Raw genomic sequence first — 13,246 nt, 5'->3', positions numbered from 1 at the left:
CTTTCGTATGGTAAGTATATATTGTTTGGCAGATGGAAACAACTGCAATAAAAACAGAACAGAGGCCAGGCGTAGCATTTCCAAACGTAAATTAAAATGTTTTATACCAGAAGCAATTCTAGTAGTTTATCAAGGTATATATTTCTCGAAAATCTAATTAATCTCCGGTTATTATGGTGATCGTGAACATTGTAATCTATTAATAGAGCCCGTACAAACAACTTCTTCGAAGTCTTAACACTTGAACTCGCGTCTTTAAAATGACGCATCGAATGTGACTCATTACAGAAATCAGTGTTGTTGATAAATATTTTTTATATAATAATCCGGGTACAAAAGGGGTAGTGTTTCTGCAATCACTGTCCTCAAAATATCTCCGACTTTATCTAAGCCAAACATAATATAGTTGTCAAAGTGCTGGAGGCTATTGTTTTTATTTTGTGGATCATGACAACATATAGATAAATCAGATATTTATAAAACGTAATTTAATCGAAAAATTGCCCAGTCTCACGTTAGGTTGAGCTTCAACTTGAAGAAAATCGAAAGGATTTTAGAGACACGATGGATATTCACTCGACATACATTGTTTTGGTGGTCAGCATGATTTCTTTGATGAGTAAGTAGTTCAAGTTTTATTTGATATAATATAGATAAATATTACTCTTCCTTTCTGAGGCTATGCGTTGTTGATTAGGAATTTTAGTAAATGAGCGGCTTAGCATCAATCAAACGCGTATATCTTCTAGTAACAGAATTATTTATAGTGGCACTAATTTGAAAGAAAATTATCCCAAATTGGTACGAGTAGCTGTAAAATAAATTTAATTAATTTGTAACCCCTGTCCAACTCAATTTGTACTTTTGATTTCTTACAATATAATGTACCAAAAGTTTTGTCATATTTTTAGTCTTCTGATTAAAGACGATTTCCCATGGTCGAAAAAAACCTAAATCAGTTATGCACGAAAAATGCTAACTTTGTATACACAGTTGTAGACCAAAACGGTAAAAAATTAAACCAATAATTCAATTTTCATTTTTGAAGTTAATTTTTAAAGTCTTTCGTCACAAATTATAACCTTATTAAGAAAGGGTTCAATATACCCCCGGAAACTTTGTATTGAAAACTGTATTATTCCAAAATGATGTAAATATTCAATATGACGTTTTGTGGAATGATAATGGATTAATGAAACCAGTCAAACAAACAATGAGGTTTGCAATCGTCGACCACAAATATTAATTTATTCATTTATAAGCGTAATTTCCAACCTTCTGATATATATTTATTGTTTCAGATTTTTGCTCGGTCAAAAGCGATGATGCTCCTACATATTTTGGTGAGTTTTTAATATTTATTGTATGATTATATATGAAAAATAGAGGAAAGGGCGCATCATATGTCAGAACAGCAATATTTCGGTAAAAATAATCCCATTCCCGCAAGTATGTGGCTTCGCAATAGTTGAAAGTGTGGTTCTCGGGCGTATTTTTTTTTTTTACTTGGACGTCATTTATTTGATATAAATGACAATCAATGCATTCCGAAATTGCCTGTTACGTCAATGCGGGTGTAAATGCACTAAAATACATGGTGTTTTAGTTACTGATATTTTATGTGATATATCCTACTGTGGCTGAAGCTACAACCATTTCCCTTTATGGAGAATTTTTTTTATTTTATCAGAGCTAAACGAGAAAAACAACTTGTCTAAAATATCATTGAGTTCAAATCTGAAATTTATCTTGAAATCGCACGGATATTGTTGTTACGCAGTGCACCATTATTAAATTTGCCCTTTCAATTGCAGAAAATGTCAAAAATCTCTCGTGGAAATCGGCGGCGGATCGCTGTCAAAAGATTAACAAGAACTTATGCCTGAGGAAAGATCTTTGCCGGCAAATATCAAAAGGCAATGTTCCGAAGCAGAGAATAAATGATTTTGTAAAAGATACTTGGGTACCTATCTTGGACGAGTACAATGATTGGTTATATTTTGGACCAAAACGAATTAGACAATGCGATAAACTCAGCGAAACTGATGGACCCCCTTCGTGGGGTGAAGAAAATTGCACAAAATGGAATGCAAACATACCTCATCGTAAAATAAAAGTTTTTTGTCAAACTACCAAAGGATTTTTCTGTTGCGAAAAGAACGAGGTTGTACAAAAACCAGTAGCACATCCAGTTTCAATTTATGTCAATAGCCGAAAGGATAGAGGAATTCCGTATTACTCATTTTCACTGGAAAGAGTTCGAGACAAAAATGATTGGTTTACTGATAAAGCCTCGTGGCGTGAGAGTGGGAGATTACCGGGTGACTTGAAAAAATTTACATTGATGTCTAATTTTGTTGAAAACAAATTTGAAGATCCTATCTTCTTTTGCATTCGTTCCATTACAACGAAAGATAACTTGCTTACAACAATTCATCGGATCTCTAAAAGGTGGTGTAGCTATCCCTGGAAAAATAACTTTTACCTGTACGGTTCATATTCGGTTCCTTCAAACGCTTCGGCAGAGAGACTGATAATTGGGAGCAATGGCTACGGCCTCGATTTAAACTCACGAGTGGCGATAAAAGACAACAAGGAATTTCCAAAAAAGCACTTTTTGTATGTACCCAGTAACGAAAAATCGCGCCCTTATATTCAGACCACACAGCTTGCTAAAGACGGATGCAACGGTAACGTGGAAATGTTATCATCAGAATCCGGCATTATTTCTTCACCGGGATTTCCCGAAAAATTCACGGCAAACGCTAAAAAGGATGTAGTGTGTAATTGGAAAATCAGTGCGTCGAGAGGAAGCGTTATAAGAATTACGTTCAGAATCATAAGGCTTGATAACGAGAAAAAACGGAGCATCCCTACATGGAAAGTTAGTCTTCATTATTTTAGTAACACATGGTTATTCTATATATAATGTGGCTTGACAAGGTAGTTTTACGATTTGCAAAGTATCTATGATTTTCAATCGATCAATAATGCTAATCCATTCCTCCGTGACTAAAATTGTTTAGGAAAACACACAGCGATTGACTAAGCACGCCCTCCATTACAAAAATGCGAAATATGGTTGCCGAAAATAAAATAATTGGCTAAACTTTTTCTGTAAGGTAAAGGAAAACCGATAAGATTGCTTAATAACAAGGTGAGCCACGGCCTCTTTCGGAGTAATGAAAATGGAATTTGGCTATTTGCACTTCATGGTGACAGACTGCCTGTGTGCGCTGGTGAAATGATTAGGTGTGGATATAGAATAAGCTATCTAAAACTAAATTTCTCGAAACTTAGCGCTCGGTCATTATTTATATGAATCAAGATAACTTGATAATTCGTGTTTGCAATTTTCAGTTCCAAAATTTCGTAGGAGGAAGAGCTTCATCTTTCAACTTCGACATGAACTGCCTGAAGGACAAGGTCAAAATTTCTGGATATGGAACGTTTTGTGGGAATAGGCTTCCACCAACTTTTGTTACAATCGACAATGATTTGAATATCAGCTTTTTGGGACGGCGGTAAGCACTGGGCCTCGGACTTGAGTGTGTAAATTAAGTTTTGCGAAGGCTCTGCACTTCTGTATTATTCCAAAACGTAATTTCGCGAGAATTTTCGGTAGATGGATTTGAATGAGTTTCGGTGACATCCCTCTTTCGAGCAAAAGTAATTCGACAAAAAAAGGATTTTTGCGAGAATGTAGTTTGGGAATAATGAACGGCATTTATAAATTAAGATCATCAAAATGGTAATATTCTCGCAAACGTCCGTCTTCGCACAAATGTATTCCGAATCGTTTTCGCACAGAAAACGCGAATTGCTAATGTGTATAAATTCTTGAAAACATATAAAGTTAAATTTTGTTTTACAAATCTATGTATTACTCAGTCACTTTGAATTTTAGGTCCAGCACTGGGAAGAGTTTTTCTCTGCATTATGAAATTATAAAACCCCCAAATGATCTCTCTATGACGCGAATTTCCGACGAAAAATTGCAATTCTTCACTTGGAGGTCAGCCAACGACACATGTGCAATCAATGGGAAAACACTATGCAAGTCAAAAGATATATGCAGGTAGCATAGTTCAGGTTCAAACTGAATGTGTAAGTTGAATAAACAAATACAAATGCTGTTATTTTTCTTTATGATGCCAATTCCGAAGTTTTATACTCTCTGAAAAAATGTAATACCAAAGGTATGTTTCACATGCAACGGATAATAATTTTTTAGCCTATAGGTATGGGCAGAAAAAGGCATGTGACTACACAAAAATATGAATAGGTAAATCGAAATCGAAAATATACAACAATAAAGTGAAAAAATAATTGAATAATTTTGTATTTTATGCGATTTCAAGAAAAAATTTAGGGTTGAACTCAATGGCATTTTACTCAAGTTATTTGGCTCTCATAAAATAAAAATCCTTCACCGCGCAAAAATGATAACATGCCACAGAAAACGGTAATTGTTAAGACATATTTGTTGTTTCTTAGTCTTGGCAGCCGACCATTCTATGGCGTTATGCAAGGTGATCAATGGGCTCCAGTTTTAGACGAATACAATGACTGGATTCAGGTAATGCGCTATTTAATATCAAAGACTCTCGGCATAGTTTGATTTAAGCAACTCCAAAATTGCGGATAACTTGATCTGTTTTACATTATAGGCTATCCAATTTCGGCGTAATATTTCTACAACAGAGACTCTGCGTCTAAAATCTGTTTAATATCCCAAGATACGATACCAATATCCCGCCAACTTCAGAGGCAAAGCTTACTTCAGACTATACTTAACTTTTTCCAATGAAATGTTATAAAAGTGCATGCATCACTTCCAGCGTATTTATTACACATTATACATTTGGCGTAACTTTTCATTGCAGATTGGCAGGGGAAATGTTGAAACATGTGGAAGACACAATAGGATTCATGGACCTCCACAGTGGGGAACGCTGGAGAAGAATTGTCACGGATCAGATATGTCCCGTCCCTGTCCAACTAGGAAATTTTTATATTGCTGTAATCATCCGGCAAATTTTATTGCTCAGTCCGACAAACCTATCACTGTACTTATTTATTCTACTGTGCAAAATGGAAATATATTTTTCAAGTAAGTCACATGACTAAGCTGACGTCTGACCGGAAACAATTTTAGCTATTACAAAAATAGTTGTCCCGTACGTATCAGTTACGCTTACAGCTTGTTTAGAGCATTATCGAGCTGATGATGTGAAAAAATCTCAATAAAATTATCGAAACATCTTTTGAAAACATAAGATTGAAGATGTTATATAAATTCACAAGAAGTGTTACGGTATGATATTTTTCATTCATGTCATGTTCATTCATAGGAAATTTTGTGAGACGACAATCAAATGCGTTCCATACACATCATACAGTATGACTGAATCGCACAATCCGTGGGTATCGTTACCAAATTAATGAATCGCTGGTATAAAGTTAATATGTCAGCGTGAACGTCATGATTCTTCATTTTTCAAAACTCTTCGAAGGTATCTGAGACAAGGAATAGACGACGAAACCAAATTCGATACAGACGGAATATGGACACCAGGTCGAAAGAAAAGAGGAGATATAACATCCCTAAGACTATATCCGGAACGCGCTGAAGGGTATATTAATTTTGGATTTCATACTCTTTCTTCAAGTTTATTATGACTAATTTTTTATGAGAATAATATAACATCTTTCGGAAAATAATTTTATTTTATTTATAGTTATCACTCTGAAGCTCCGGCCCGTTGGGTATTTTAATCTAGCCCGCTTGATGCTACCAGAACCAAACTGAAACCAAATTTTTATGTCTTAGCTAAAAATAGCTCAATGAATTTGTTGAGATTGCGGTTAAATTTAGTTCTGGCACGAGGCTTATGGTTTTCCACCTTTGCTTTGTAACACTGTAAATATTGTTCATAAAATATAATTTTTTACGTCATACTTACATGGCCCGTCAGACTAGATGGGCAAAATTGTTGGCCCCCGGTTCAAAAACCTTGCCCATCCCTGCTCTACGCCCTAAACTAAAGCCATCTCGTTCAAGTATTCTGATGAAAATTGCCACTTACGGATCCCCGAAGTTGGAAGTAAACAAGGCGGAAGCACCTACGGTTCAATACACAGTTACTTTATGATTTCTATAACAAATTTATTTTTATATTTTTGTCAGAGTGGATCGAGTTATATACTTCTGTTTTAAAGAAATTGTCCCGGCGATTGGAAAATTGAAAACCGCGTATTCAATGTTCTTGCAGCCGTGTGAATCAAAGAGTTGGAAGTTATTGTATTACTTGTACGCTAGCAACAAAAAGGAAGTAAGTAAAGTTCTCACCCCGTCTCTACATACTTTTTTCGTCAATCGGTGTTACGCGGGCCTAATATAAATGATTATATAATTGGTATATTCATGTGCTTATTGAAGGTAAGAATGACGGCTGTACATGTCGGAATATCGGAAAAACGGCCGTATCATAGTAGACCACATCTCAGATCATTTCCAGAAACATTTCAAGGTGACGAATCGTTCATCATTTACAGTATCGGCCCAACTACACAATCTCAAGACAAGGTAAGTATTTTTTGCAAGATTTATTTATGTCATTAATTAAGTTGTAGGCTATTACCGCGTGTGATTTTGTTAACTTCTGCAGAATCTGGAATCGAATGATGAAGATTCTGCTTGTTCTGGTAACACTTCTGTCATTATAGCTCCTAGCGTGTTAGAATCTCCAGGTTATCCAACGAGATATGGAAATAACGTTGAGTGCAAATGGCTCATTAGGATGCCAAAATCAGATCAGCAAAAGGGTAAGTTTCACTTTTATGCGTTCAAATCAACATGTTGCGACAAAACATATTGTGCGGTGAATTTAACGAGAATAATTCTTACGGGTATAATTTGAAAGGACTGGCTTATTGACTCAGTCGGTAGAAACTCAATTATGTCACCATACGGACAAAGATACTATGCGAATTAAATTTATCCAAATACGAACCAATCGATCCAAATAATTGATCTTTACTTTTTAATAATGTGATCTAAGTATAGTGGTGCTTCATTTTTCGACACATATATACCATAAACTAACTAACTATATATCCATCAGGAAATCGTTTACAAATTACTATTGAAGAACTAAGTCTGGAAGACCCTGTTGATATCCTAACCGTGTATGTTGTACCATCTTTCGCTGATGTCGGAAAAGCATTAATTACCGGAGAAAGTTTTGGACTTCATAGCATTCGAAGGGACTTTACTGGCATGGTCAGTCAAGTCACAATGAAATCTGATGTCGCCTTTTTCCTTGTCTTCAAGTCCGACGATACAGTACAAGACAAAGGATTCCGAATCAAAGCTGAAATATTGAATAACAAGTGTGGTGGTCTTGTTACGAAAGACGGTGACATCATATCAAGTCCTAACCACCCTTTACCTTACATTGGCGGAACTAAATGCAAATGGTCTCTTCAGGCCCCATCTAAGAAACACACGATCGAACTGCAGTTTCAACATTTTGATTTGATTTCTTCGAAGGATTGTTCGGACAGTGTCATCATTGATGGGGAAGGTTTCAAACGTATATCTTACTGTGGTGGTCAGACACCTCGTGGTGTAATTATATTGAATGAAAATACTGCAAACATAACGTTTAAAACAAAATCTCGCACTAACTCAAAACCCATAAAAGGAGGCAAAGGATTTGCTGTTAAGGTCAACTTCGTTTCAACGGAAAAGACAATAGCGGACGATCGTTCGATTAGACCCCAATGCGGAATTCAGTCTGTTCCATTTGCGACAGCTGATCCAGCAACAGACAGAATTGTGAATGGGCAAAAAGCTCAAAATGGGAACTTTCCTTGGGTCGTTCAAATCGGAAAGCCGAGGCTAAATTGCGGAGGATCACTAATAAATGATCAGTAAGTTTATCACGAATCTGTATTTGGTCCTCAAATGCTAACAAAACTTAAACTTGCCCCGAGCAAGACCCAAATTTTGTATGGGGTGGTTAAAATAGATCATGCTACCTACTCTAAATTTCTTAAAGAGCTCACTTAGATAATGATTCGAACTAAATACCCCAAAATCAAAATACTGGTAACGGTCATGAAATCGCTGTTAGTATTATGATCACGCCCTTCGCACCCACATGATAAAAATCAAATCATGCCATCAAATTAGCATATGAACGCGATAATCATTTTTAATATATATATATATACATACAATATGATAGGTGGGTTCTGACAGCCACACATTGCTTCGTTGCTCAATTCGTGCGATCTCTTGGTATAATGCTTCTACATGAAGAATTAGACAAATTTGTAGTGATTGCTGGAAGATATGAAAGAACTATCCCATCCCCTGGTGAACAGCATTTCAATGTCACGGAGCTGATGGTTCACGGAGGGTAAGTTACGTCAGATACTTGCTTGAAGATTTCCAAAGTTTGTCCGAATCCCTTTGCATCTATATGGAACAAAATTGTGGCATTTAGCGCTTTCAACTGTTCATGAATATTATTAATTGCATCGACAACTTTTCAGGCGACATAAAATTTATAACTGAAGCTGCACAGAAGATTTATTTTACAAACTTCTATTTCCCCTTGCTAATTTAAAACTCACATTGTATACCACCTATTGCAGTTTCACCAGATATTCAGCACGCTGGCGATATCAGAGCGGGATGTCAGTATTAGGAATATTTCCATACAACGATATTGCACTTCTGAAACTTTCAAAGAAGGCAGTGTTCAGTCCAACAGTTTCACCAGTGTGTCTCCCTACACAGGTAAAGTGCATGATGTTTTTATTTTAATATTTATTGCTCTGGTGCTTGCCGCCAAATGCTTCTCTTTTCTTCTATGCTCAGCTTCGGCATATATCACATTCTGTATACAGGGAGGAAGTAAATAGACTTTTAGCACTCTTTGTGAATCTTAACAAGTAGATAATAAAGTTAGTAACGCTAAACCAAAATAAAAGTGAAAGGTATTAAAATTATGGAATTAGTAATGTTCGGTAATGCTTCATTTGAAACACGCGCAAGGGAGTTATACAGAAGCAAAACATCTTTGTATAGTAACATAATTTACCAGCTATCTCAATTTATGGGTATACTTGAATGCCAGGGGTTGGTTGTCCGCTGATACTATTTGCGTTTACTAGTAAATATTTGAACTATGGCATTTAGGATGCATTTGTCGGTGATTTTTGCTACGTGGCAGGATGGGGATCACGGAAAGCCGATAGTATGGATTTGGTCTCAGAAATCAACTACGCAAAAGTTCCAATTCTTGATAACAGTTTGTGCAATAGCTGGAAAGAAATGAAAGGCACAATCATGGAAAATGCTCTGTGTGCAGGTAAATTGCCTACAAAATACACATCAGTTAGTGTGGTAGACACTAAGTTTTTGGAAGGAAATAGAATATCATCGTCACCAAAAAATGTTCTTTTTTATTCTAGGATATCCGGAAGGAGGAAACGATCATTGCTGGGGAGATTCGGGAGGTCCATTGATGTGCCGTGGTCGGTATGGAAACTTTTATATCAATGGAATAGTCAGTTGGAGTCGAGAATGCGGTAAAAAAAGAATGCCTGGGATATATACAAGAGTTTGGAAGTATACCGAATGGATCAAAAGAGCGATGGAAACAGTGTGAAACCATGAACAATATTACAGTGATAAAGTTCCTTGTATCTGATTATAACACCACATTCAGAATCAGTGTTCGACAATAATAACTATGTTCAAAAGTTTTTATTATCATGCTGGATAAGCGTTTGTTTTGTATGTTTAATGGTGTAATTGATTACTGCATTTTCTTTCTTCGTTTTCGTTCAATTGGTCTACAATAGCATTGCCTAAAATGCAGAATACGCCAGTGCGTCACCTATGATGTTACCAAAATAAAAAACGCCTTATTCAATGAATTTAATTTCTTTATGAGTGCATTTTACATCGTTCGTTCAATTGAAGAATTAATGACACCTTATTTTATACAACCAAACATTTCCCCTACTGGATACGAAATGTATATATATAAATCGTTTTGTTATTATCATGTTGTTGTTGATAGTCATTATTTTCTTCTTCTTGTGGCAAAATCGCTTTCACTAGACCAATTGCTTTGAAATTTCCAGTGGTTAAAGATTTTATTTGTCGCTAGAGGGCTATTTCTTTTATTCATCTCAAAATGGGCTCTGTGGGATTCGTTTTTCTATCCAACGTCCATGCTTGTCGCTTGATTAATTAAAGTAATGTTCATTTTGCCCCGTCCATCAGTGATTTTGCGATAAATCGAAGATCTTAGGCATCAAATGTAAACCTTGATCAACGGATAATATTATTTCCAATTCTCGAAAATATTTCACAATACGATCTATTGATCATTACAAAATAAAACCCTTAACACCAGATTACTCTATCTACAGCAGTGTTTCCCAAACTTTTTCCTTCCAGCGCCCCCATGAACGACTTTTTAACTAGCAAACGTCCCCCTAACAAAAGAATCAAAGCAGCTTTATTCTCCATTTATCATTAGCATAATGTGAAGGTTGCGCCTAGTGAAATGCCACCAGCTTGATAATATCTGGCTTCATTTCAGTAAAAAAACAGTCTTGAGTCTCTCCGTCTGACACTGTCAAGGTCTACACTAAATACTGCACTAAATACTCGCTCTACCAAGAATGAGCTGGCAAGAGCAGTAAAAAACTTCTAACCCAGTGCTCTTCAATCGGGTATACAGTATACCCATGTGTATACCGGACCATAAGCTGGGTATACAACTGATAAAGGGTATACGAAGGGTGTACAGCCGAAATCAGGGATTTCTAAACTCTAATTTATTAAATTATAAAATATTCAAGCTTCGACAACAATGCGAACGCGGCGCACATGAAATATAAATGTCATTTTCGCAAAGAACCGACTTGAGCACATTTATCAATCACAAATTATATAAATAATGCGGTCACGTGTCTGGGTTGGTGATTTCGGCTCCCATGCACATGGCTTGATTTACGTTGAACATTATTCCCATTGACACTAAGGCCGCCAGTCAAATTGACAACGTTTACAACATGCGGATACTAGCCTATTAGATTGCATGATGATATTGCAGAGTTGCAGTACAATCTGAGCCCAAAATTCAATGTTTATTTAGGGCTTAAATAATCATTGGTATTTGTAAGGTATACAAAGTTCTTGAAAAATTGTTAAAGGTATACCACGGTAAAAAAGGTTGAAGAACACTGTTCTAACCTGATGTCACTCGTGTTAATATTTCAATTTGATTCCGTTCCCAAAAAGATGGAACAGTGAACATGAGTTTGAAAGTATAAAACCAATGGTAGTTGTGCATTTTCGCTTCTGAAAATTCAGGGTTATCTAGAAAACGGAATTCAAAATTTTCTTCACCATCTCTAAAAACATTATTTAATTTAATTTGCGCTTGAACTTCTGTTTGCGTATGATTATACTCAGAAGTTTCGCGAAATTTTCAACCACTTACTTAGAATTCTGCTGAAGCGCATCTTCTGCTATCAGGACATGGAAATGAAAGAGTTCAAACGGTGAATATAGAACATTACTGCATTACGTGTTTGTGCCGAGAAAAATCTGGACATTGATAGAGGTGACCAGCAGCGGTTCAAGCATGACGAGGTGACCCCCCATACATCAAATCAGACGCTTGCTTTCCTGAGAGAGAAGTCAGCAGTGACATCCAGTGGGCACCTTAATTATCGGACTGAAACCTCCCAGATTTTGATATGTAGGGAGTTCGAAGGACAATTTGTATCAGAACAATCCTCAAATTGGTGAACTCAAGGCTGTAATTGCAGAAATAAAATAGAGAAATGCCCAAAGAAGAGTAATTGACAATGTTGCAAAAAGAATGCAATTGCCGAGGAGGGCATTTTGAATATATTCTGGAAACAACATAATTTTTGTGCAAAACGTCCTAGGTTTTCCTAGACTTTTGGGTACAAACATACGCAAACAGAAGTTCAAATGTATACAAAATTAAATAATTCACTCCATTTTCGTATAAGTAATCGAGAAATTAATGGTCTCGTTTTTTGGAGACCACGCAGTATAATCCTGTTTTTAATATAAATCGGTTAAATATGCTGCTTAAGTCACTGTATTCCGATATATTAGACTTACGCAACCCAAATGATAAATCGACATTAAACAATGTCAGACACAACATGATATAACACCGGGCTAAACATTTGCCTTTGCCAATTTATGTATTACTTATGTAGACTCATTATTTAATGACCCAAGAAACAAAAATGAACCAGTTAAGTCGCAACATGGAGATGGTCTTATTTGACGTACGTCAGTTCAATCAGATGCCCAGCTCTCACATGTTGCTCTTAACAAAACCAAAAGTATAACATATGGGTGTTGTACTTACACTACCGCTTCAACGCACAAAACAACCCGATACTAAATGAAGCTGTTATTCAAAACGGTATAACGAAACGCGCAGTGTGAAGCATGGTGAAGGAAGCGTATGCCGTATACGCTATGTATAATTGTGAAACAATACGGATTCAAAAAAGTCATAATACATATTCTAGGTTGAGGAGTAAGGCATAAAAAAGGAGTAAATGGCATAAAATATCATACTTCTTGTGAGTTCCCGTATTAATGTCAGCGCCCCTCAATCGCCCAGGTTGACAGCCAGCGCCTCCCCAATTGCCCAAATCGTCATCAGCGCCCCTGCTCCAAATTTTGCATGTGCATTCATCATATCTCGGACCAGAAGCCTATTGATTTTGGATGAATTATGTCGTATAATTAGCGAGGTATTAATTAATTAGTGTCAGTGATGAGACACGCGGTATCACTATAGAGTCATGAATCGAAACCGCAGTTGAGCCGATAAGTCTTCGGTCTCCGACCGATATTCTTGTTTGTATATTGATCCCTATAATAAACCATTATCCGCAATATCTTTCCGTTCATTTTTTTTATTCTCTTTGCATCTTGTGTATGTTCTGTTTCATACTGCAGTCGGACTTGATCATCAGTAACTGTCAACACCAATTTTAGGGCTAGGGCAGTCAGCTAATATGTAACGATGGTTCACAGTTTCGTCCAGGATATGATTTTTGGGGAAAATTGTGGGTAAAATATTTTGTCTTGGTCTTCGTAGTCATATATTTGGGCATTGCTCTCTTGTTTATTAGGAGACGGCGAGGCGTAACA

General features: G+C 36.4%; 1 protein-coding gene across 1 annotated transcript; it reads left to right on the top strand.

The window, feature by feature from the left end:
* Positions 1–365: 365 nt before the first annotated feature.
* Positions 366–10,694, top strand: LOC120331691 (uncharacterized). Its single transcript, XM_039398816.2, has 16 exons — positions 366–619; positions 1,302–1,343; positions 1,815–2,884; positions 3,361–3,524; positions 3,908–4,078; positions 4,498–4,579; positions 4,887–5,113; positions 5,517–5,636; positions 6,191–6,335; positions 6,443–6,589; positions 6,672–6,828; positions 7,128–7,938; positions 8,256–8,429; positions 8,668–8,812; positions 9,215–9,386; positions 9,490–10,694. The coding sequence occupies exons 1-16, from the start codon at positions 565–567 to the stop codon at positions 9,684–9,686; spliced, it is 3,879 nt and encodes a 1,292-aa protein (XP_039254750.2). The 5' UTR covers positions 366–564; the 3' UTR covers positions 9,687–10,694.
* The last annotated feature ends 2,552 nt before the right edge of the window (positions 10,695–13,246 follow it).

The sequence above is a fragment of the Styela clava genome, chromosome 6 (assembly GCF_964204865.1).
Source record: "Styela clava chromosome 6, kaStyClav1.hap1.2, whole genome shotgun sequence".
Lineage (NCBI taxonomy): Eukaryota > Metazoa > Chordata > Ascidiacea > Stolidobranchia > Styelidae > Styela > Styela clava.
This window is presented reverse-complemented; position numbering and strand designations above follow the sequence as displayed.